Raw genomic sequence first — 8838 nt, forward strand, 5'->3', positions numbered from 1 at the left:
GGGGCTTTCCACCGGGATGTCCCCTTTTGAATGCTCCCTTTGGGGGCCAAACCACCCTTTTTTTTGCTCAGGGGATTAAAATTCCGTCCCCTTTGGTCGCACCATCTCCGCCCTTGTGCAGGACGTGGAAAGGGGCGAAAGACCGCTTTGTGCGCTTGCAGACAGAACCCGGGGCATTGCGATCGCCCCCCGGGCCCCCTGCCCATCGGGTGGGTCAAAAGGTGTTTTTGTCCCTAGGGATCTCCCCCTTCACACTGGCTCCAAGAAGTTTAAAACCCCCCGTTTTTTTTGGCCCCTTTTTCCCCATTTTTTCTGCATCAATTTCCCCCGCGGGCACACTCAAGCGCCTCCAGCCTGGGCCCTCCACCCCCCCTTCCCCCTTTTTCCCCGTTTAAAGATCTCCCACCAAATCCCCTCTCCCCCCCGGACATTTCCCCCCCCCCCTCCCCTTTTTTTCTTGACAACCACCCCAAATTTCCAAAAGGGCCCCGGCAATTTTCTGGGCATTCGTCCTCGGGGCAGGGGGATAACCCGGGGGTTTGTGGATGGGAGGGTTATGGGCCAGAGGAAAGGAGCTGGGTTTCGCGGGGCCTCATCCTCGACCCCTCCCTCATCCGGGATTTTCATTCTGGCTCACCCAGAGAGGCCTAGGCCGCCTGGAGGCGTCCATTGAGGGGAGGGTACTGTTGTGGTCACAGCAGTCTGCTGTGTTTTTCCTCCTCCTGGGTTTGCCACTCCCCCTGTCTGTCTCACTTCACACCTGGCCGTCATCTGCAATCATGCTCACCTGGTCGTCATCTCCAATCAACTCCCCTTCATAAACCCTTGGATTCCCTGCTGTCGGTGCCAGATCGTACTTCGCTCTACAGTGGTAATGATACGTGCCTGGCTCCAGTTTACCTTGTTACCTTGTTACCTCGCTACCGAACTCTCGTCTCTTGTTGCTTTTGACCACAACCTAACTCTGTTTCCCTCTGCCTGCAGTTATCCGGATCACGCAATCCAGCTCGCCTGCCTCACCCTCCCCCCGGCTTCCGCGTCCTCTACCTGCTCCTCCACCTCATTCAATAAACCCTCTTGCATCAATTCAACACCGTCTCTTGTCTGCTCTTGGGTTCAGAATCGTTATCACAACACTTCCACTATAGCCTCTAAAAGACAGTAATGTCGACAGAGAAAGCCAGTACTGTATCCTTGTGGAGTTTAATCGGCTAATAAATTACTTAATTATGTATGTATGTTACCCAAACTTTTAGAGGGCAGTTTACCCAGTATTTAAGAAAATAATTTTAACCCCACAGCACAGAAATCCATTTGATATGAAGTTCATATCAAAGATTACCTTCAAATGCTCCACTCTCTTTGAAGATGGCTTTCACAAGCAGACGGAAGAATTCTCGCCTTGGCCCTCCGAGGTCTTCTCCATCTTCGTTGGTGCCTTCGTCACTGGCAAAGGTGACATACAGCAGATCGGTGCTCTCCGTGAATTTCCGTCTTCTAAACTGTCGGAGAGCAGTTGTCCACACGTTCCCTCTGCTGATGTAGATCGGTCTGTATGCTTCTGTGACAACCCTCTCACTGTGAGCTTTCACAATTCCTATAACTTCTTCTTTGCTCAAAATTTCTGCAAACCTTCCGAACAAAAAGGATAATGGTTATTACCAACAAACATGTCTTATTTTGACTGGTGCAACACTGAAAGTAAAAAATTAGCTAAGCAAGTATACCTTGAATCCTGTAAGGACTGCACAGACTCTTCTAAAAGACTGCATCTGATTGCCTCCTCAAAGGCTTCATCTTCCTCAATATCAATAGGACTGTTAATAAGACACAAGAGGATAAAAGAGGATACATTCCCTAACAAAATGGACCAACATAAAATGTAACAGATATTATATGAGAAAACCTTAAGTTAATACATATAACTGTACATGAAATCTGCAAAGTGATTCATAGCTTCATTTGGCCCTCGCTGTCCCTGTAGTTCCATCCCATCATCGGATGGAGCACTGGCTTCCACCCTCTCTTGCCTCTCACAGTGTTCCCTCTGGGCTCTGGACGGTGCATCTCTCTGACTCACTACATAAAGAGAATCTACTCAGTAACTCTTAATAATAAGCTAAACAATACTTGTTTCAATAAGTTCAATAATGCAATAAGTCACCAATTCATCACAAAAATCAAGTCAGATCAGCAATTAACCTCTTTTTACTCACCTCTCCGTTGTACAACCGGGATTTCAAAGTCACTGTCATCATCCATTGCCACACACCAGCTCTGCACAAAAGAAAAGGTGTGAACTCCTATGTAAAAACAGGCAAGTTTCAAGGTGAAATCTTTACAGTGTGACAGAGATAATTGTATCTGATTGAAAAATTACATATTTTCGAAGTGTGGGGAGTATATAACATCTAGCTAGTAGATGGAGATAGAGGTAGCTATGTGTTGGAATAGGATGTGGGGGATGATTCTGTCCTTGAGTACAGGTGTGCTGATCACTGGATCACCAGGTTATGGGTGTGTTCTGTCCCATGTGCAGTAACAGATCAAGGCCCAAGATCTGTGGAAATGTAGGGGCCAAAAATCTGTGGACTAGTGTGGGCTGAAAGCAAAGATGGGCATCCTTGGTTGCAAATGATTATGATTTTTTTCTGAGTTCAATAAATGGGCAGCAACCCATTTTGACTGAGCTTTTTGTTCTCCGAGTTACCACACAAATGTTTTCAATAACATGCTCACCTGCGCAGGAACTTCCATTTCTGGCATGATATACAGACAAGTGCCGGAACACACGGAGGCAACTTCTTTACCACCCCAGGGGAAATTGGAGGTGACCTTTGGTTTCATCAGTTTTTTACACCCCTTGATGGTGCTCAAAAACTGAAATGGAAGTGACTGGTGCTCTGATAACCCAAATGCTCCACTGAAGATGGCTGTTATTTCAGCTCTCACTTGGTCTTCAGACCATTCTGTGGAAAATGAAATTTTTCCAACAAGGCCAGCCGTAGCTAACCTGGTCCGAGTTTCTCCTCTGGGTATAACGAAGACCGATAACCCTGGTGAAAAAGGTAAACATACAACATCCTTTGTGTATGTTTTGACATGCCTTCGTCTCAAGTATCCCGATTGAGCCCCATTACGTCGAGGGAATGATGGAAGAGGAGCCTATTGAAAACAAGCAGACCAAGAGACTTTTCTTAATAGAGCTGATAGTGACCAAGTTCAACAGTAAAGTTGTAAAGAACTGCATACAGGCCTCCATGCTGACATTTAGTGTTGTGGAGCAATTAATGTCATTTTGCCATGCACAGGATGTAATCATTATATGCCAATCAAGTTAGTACATTTCACATTAAAGGTACGCTATGCACCGTTTGTTCACGTCGCTTCTCTTGACATTCGACTGTGTTGTCAAACTAAATGTAGAGCTCCCTCCAGTGCGTCTTGATATTTGTCATGGAAAATATTGGCTAAACTGCTTACGCTAACGAAGATGTCTACTTCTTTGTTGAAGTTTATATCCCAAAAAAATCAACTATAGTACTGTAGGTTAACAGTTACGCATTACAGATATCTACACCGTTGAATTGCGTCACCAATGTAAATATTTGCTAGGGAGAGCCCCCCTGCCACAATGTTATTGTACTGTATTGTTGCGGTTTTTGGAGCCTGGACTGACCACAGACATCAAATTTTTTTCACAGCATACTCAGTGGACAGGCAGCTAGAGGACTGTGAGGAGATGTTAACTAAATGTTTTTGCTTAGAAACGGCTCAAGATCGCATATACTGTAGCACCTTTAACACTTACATAAGCCTACTATGACCAGTGTTGAACTTAAATTCTAACCAAAATAGTTGGAGCTGTATTGTGACCCTTTACAATTGGCATAATATAAGTAGAACAAAGCTGGCAGTTCCATTTCTATAATAATTCGTTTCATAATTGGTAAAGATTAACTGATAAAATAGCACCAAAAAGAGTTTAAATATCCTCTTCAACTTTTTTGGTTCAGATTGTATTGCATGTGCTGTATGTAAGATAGAGCAGTTTGCCTTTTCACAGTCATAACCTTGCACCAGAAATAACTACAGTGAGTGACACCAATGGATATCACAAACAACATAATCAATGTACGTAGGACAAGCTGGGAATGACAAGGGGTTGGACTGATATGCAATTATGTTTTAGTAACACAACCAACTTTTGATGATGAAATGAAACTATCAAAACAGGCAACAGCAGAACAACAAGCATTTAAGTAAATTGCAGCTCATTCATTGCACTACAATCAGCGCAATGTATCAGCATAACGTTCAGGAACACTGCTTTGCTCGAAGATCTGCGTCATTTATTTTCATCGCAAAATGTGGATCACAGTAAACATGAACAGCTACATTCACACTGCTAACTGCTAACCCAGCTCTAGAACCTACAGCGATCGACACATATGTCCGACCCGCCACACCGCTGCACCCTCACTCCATCTCTTTATAAATCCCTGCAGTCCACTGTTAGCCAGTTAGCTGTCAGCTTGCACACCTCAAATGACCAATGTTGAACTTCAATATTAACCAAGCAACCTATTTTATATCAATAGTTTTATTCTTCTTATTTTTCTCAGGGTAACATAAACGTTATCCAGCTATATCACAACTTACTGATCTCCGTGATGAGAAGGTGGAGGCAAAGTTTGAAGTGCGTGTGGCACTGGGCACCGCTGGTGTTGAAACCTGAAACAAGAGCCCGCATTTTAGAAAGTACAATAATATTACACATGTTGACCACAGCACAGGCTTCATAGAGAAAGTTGTCAGTTTTGTCACTGGTAACCACTAAGTCAACTAGGTTATGGGTAACTTAAGTTACCTTTCTCAGTCACATTAACTAGGCTACAGAAAGTCCTTACAGTGGATAACAAAACTCTAGCTAGCATCCGTCACACAGCTAACTGTCTGGGTTAGCTAATAGTGGCTAGTTCTAACCCCCTCGTCCAGTATGCATAAAGAACTAAAATTAAAACAGCTTAACTTACCGTTGATGTTGTGGTCTGGACCGGGGGAGCAACACCATTGAGTGCAGCCAGCACACCCGCAGTAACCGCCCGTTCAATGTCTCCTAAGGCCATGCCTGCCATGCCTGCCATGCCTGCCTTTCAAAGTCCTCTTCTTTTTTCGATTTTTTTTGGCAGTTGGCTTCTCCTTGACCTTTCTCAGCATCTTCGTGTTGGGTGGGGGCGGTGCCGTGCGATCTGTGCCGCTGCAGTGGGCGTGGTTTCCTTTGGAATTTGAATATTTTCTAAATATTTAGTTTTACACTTGGCGACACATTTAGATATAACATTTAGATATAAATTTAACATTTAGATTTAGATATAACATTTAGATTTAGATATAACATTTAGATATAAATTCAACATTTAGATATACATTTAACATTTAGATATAAATTTAACATTTATATTTAGATTTAACATTTAGATTTAGATATAACATTTAGATTTAGATATAACATTTAGATATAAAATGTAACGTGTATTTTTTACATTTGAACATATTGTTGACAATTACATAACCTGTTGTTTAACATGAATTTCTGTCTCAAATGTGAGGAAAATGCGCTAAATGTGAGGAAAAGGAGCTAAATGTTGAAAATGTATCAGCAAAAAAATTGTAACCAAGTTTTTACAATCGGCACCCCATACTCCAAACGGAAAGAGTGGAAGAAAGGAAAAACTGTAAACTTAATAGACGAGCCTGATCTAAGTGACACGTTCTTTGTTGGAATGGTGAATTGTGAAAGTGAACAAATAAATAAACCAGACAATGTAAATGATGTCACTACAGAAGATAAGTGGATAGCTCCTCTAATGATAAATGGGACTGTAGTCACCATGAGATTGGACACTGGTGCAAAAGCAAATCTCATAAGCATGTGTGATGTGAAGGCAATGAAAGATAAGCCACAAATAAAAAGAAAAGAATCTGGACTGAAAGACTACAATGGGCGGCCAATCAAATGTTTGGGCACATGCAGGTTGAGTGTCACAGTTAAAGGAAAAGTGCACCACCTATCCTTCTTTGTTGTGAATGAGGGACGTGAATCACTTCTGGGTGACAGAGCCTGTGAAGAACTGGGGCTTGTGAAAAGAGTGTATCGCATCATCCCAACCATAAACCCAACAAATGACTCTATGGACACAATTGTTCAGAACTTTTCAGAGGTTTTCAAGGGTTTTGGTGTTTTGCCCTTCACATATAAAATACAGTTGAAAGAAGGAGCCCAACCAGTTGTGCATGCAGCACGCAGAGTTCCGGCGCCACTGAAAGACTGCCTAAAGAAAGAACTCGATAGAATGATCATGCTAGGAGTGATCGAAAAGGTTAATGAGCCTACAGACTGGGTCAACTCACTGGTCATCACAAAGAAAAAGAATGGTGAGTTGAGAATATGTATGGACCCTAAAGACTTAAATGAGAGCATAAAGCGTGAACATTATCAAATACCTACACGTGAAGAAATCATCAGTGAAATGTCAGGTGCCAACTACTTCACAAAGCTTGACGCCTCACAAGGCTTCTGGCAGCTGAAACTGGATGAAAGCAGCACCAAGTACTGTACCTTTAATACGCCCTTCGGCAGACACTGCTTTCTCAGGCTGCCTTTTGGAATCAAGTCAGCACCTGAAATATTTCACAGAGCGATGGAGCAGATCATCGAGGGCTTGGATGGAGTTCGAGTCTACATTGATGACATCATCGTATGGGGTTCCACAGCCCAAGAGCACAACGAGAGGCTGAACAGAGTTATGGAACGCATACAAAAGTATGGACTGAAACTCAACAAGAGTAAATGTGAGTTTGGCGTTCAAGAGATCCTCTTCCTGGGAGACAAGCTGTCTGCACGTGGTGTCCAACCAGATAAAGACAAAATACATGCAATACAGAACATGCCAAGGCCCACAGACAAGACAGGGGTGCTACGCATCATGGGGATGGTGAATTTCATAGGTAAATTCATTCCCAATCTGACAGCAAAGACGTCATGCATACGAGAGCTTCTGCACAGGGACTGTGAGTTTAAATGGACAGTGAAACATGAGCATGAGTGGCAAAAACTCAAGGACACACTGAGCACAGCACCTGTGTTGTCATTTTATGACCACACGAAGAGGATAAAAGTGTCTACAGATGCTTCCAAAGATGGTATTGGTGCCGTTCTACTCCAGGCTGAGGGTGAGCACTGGAAACCGGTAGCCTATGCATCTCGGGCTATGACAAAAACTGAATGCCGATACGCTCAGATCGAAAAAGAATGTTTGGGACTGGCGTATGGTTTGGAGCGGTTTCATAGCTACGTGTACGGCCTGCCGTCTTTCACAGTCGAAACTGATCATCGACCGCTGGTCGCCATCATCAAAAAGAATCTGAATGAAATGTCTCCACGGATTCAGCGGTTAATGATGAAGATGCAAAGGTATGATTTTGAACTGATATATACTCCAGGTAAACACCTAGTCCTTGCTGATGCCCTATCCAGAGCAACTACAGGCGACAGTGTGAGTGCAACAGACGAGGACATACAGTGTCACGTGAACATGGTGTCGGCTACACTGCCTGTGTCTGACACAAAGTCAAGACAAATAGCGGGGGCTACAGCAACGGATGCTGAGCTACAGCATGTCATGCAGAACATGGATGAGGGATGGCCAGCTGGTTCATGTCCACAATTTTACCATGTTAGAGGTGAGCTTAGTACTGTGGATGGTCTGCTGTTGAAAAAGGGCAGGATTGTTATTCCACAGGCTTTGAGAATGGACATGTTGCACAGGATACATGAAGGCCATCTCGGCATCGAAAAGTGTAAAAGGAGGGCGAGAGACACGGTTTTCTGGCCCGGACTGAACAAAGACATTGAAACACTTATAAGTAAATGTGAAACATGCCAGAAACACAGGAACAAGCAGAGCAAAGAGCCTATGGTGTTAGCTGAGGTGCCAACAGCACCATGGCACAAAGTAGGAATGGACTTGTTTCATCTCAGAGGTAAAGACTATTTAGTGATAATGGATTACTACTCAAACTTCCCTGAGATGGCGCTACTAACAAGCTCAACATCAACTTGTGTCATAACACATGCTAAATCTATCTTCGCCAGGCATGGCATCCCACACACCGTGGTGAGCGACAATGGCCCCTGCTTCAGCAGCAAAGAATGGTAGAAGTTTGCAGAGCAATATGATTTCAAGCATGTGACGTCAAGCCCACACTATGCACAGTCAAACGGGCAAGCTGAAAAAGGAGTTCACATTCTCAAGCAACTCCTAAAGAAAGCAGCTGACAGTGACTCGGATCCCTATCTGGCTTTATTGAGCTACAGAGCATCACCTCTTCAGTGCGGCCTGTCACCAGCTTAAAGCACGGGCCATCGCGCACAGCGGCGGTGATTTGGATGAGTACAGGAATTCCAGGTATGCACTCCGGAGAGCTATTAGCAGTGCGAAAAGACAATACAGGGACAAGGTGGAGTCGAACTACAAGGGCTCCAACGCCAGAAATATGTGGTCTGGACTAAAAACAATAACAGACTACAAAGGACAACGAGTGGTGCTGAGGAAGTGTCTGCATCTCTCCCAGATGAACTGAACACATTTTATGCACGCTTTGAGAAGCCCCCGGCTGTGGAGGCACAAAAGGCCCAGGATCCCTGCTCACTGGTTTTAACCAGTGCAGATGTGTGTAGATCTCTGAAAAGGATCAACACACACAGGGCTCCTGGGCCTGATGGCATCCCTGGCCGTGCTCTCAAGGTGTGTGCAGTTCAGCTGGCAGATGTGT

General features: G+C 44.1%; 2 protein-coding genes and 1 long non-coding RNA gene across 3 annotated transcripts; 2 read left to right on the top strand and 1 right to left on the bottom strand.

Annotated features, from left to right (window-relative positions):
• Positions 1 to 653: 653 nt before the first annotated feature.
• On the top strand, positions 654 to 1091 carry LOC134859755 (uncharacterized). The gene is made up of 2 exons (XR_010165152.1): positions 654 to 871; positions 985 to 1091. It is a non-coding gene; the product is annotated as an uncharacterized LOC134859755 (long non-coding RNA).
• A 95-nt stretch (positions 1092 to 1186) lies between these two features.
• LOC134859748 (uncharacterized) lies at positions 1187 to 5514 on the bottom strand. The gene is made up of 7 exons (XM_063876434.1): positions 5037 to 5514; positions 4663 to 4734; positions 2740 to 3165; positions 2217 to 2277; positions 1932 to 2079; positions 1728 to 1817; positions 1187 to 1632 (listed from the first exon to the last, which is right to left on the bottom strand). The coding sequence occupies exons 1-7, from the start codon at positions 5145 to 5147 to the stop codon at positions 1332 to 1334; spliced, it is 1209 nt and encodes a 402-aa protein (XP_063732504.1). The 5' UTR covers positions 5148 to 5514; the 3' UTR covers positions 1187 to 1331.
• Positions 5515 to 5736: 222 nt separating this feature from the next.
• On the top strand, positions 5737 to 8222 carry LOC134859568 (uncharacterized protein K02A2.6-like). Its single transcript, XM_063876110.1, has one exon. It carries the CDS (start codon positions 5787 to 5789, stop codon positions 8220 to 8222), a length of 2436 nt encoding a protein of 811 aa, XP_063732180.1. The 5' UTR covers positions 5737 to 5786.
• The last annotated feature ends 616 nt before the right edge of the window (positions 8223 to 8838 follow it).

This window comes from Eleginops maclovinus, chromosome 23 (genome assembly GCF_036324505.1).
Source record: "Eleginops maclovinus isolate JMC-PN-2008 ecotype Puerto Natales chromosome 23, JC_Emac_rtc_rv5, whole genome shotgun sequence".
Taxonomy (NCBI): Eukaryota; Metazoa; Chordata; class Actinopteri; order Perciformes; family Eleginopidae; genus Eleginops; species Eleginops maclovinus.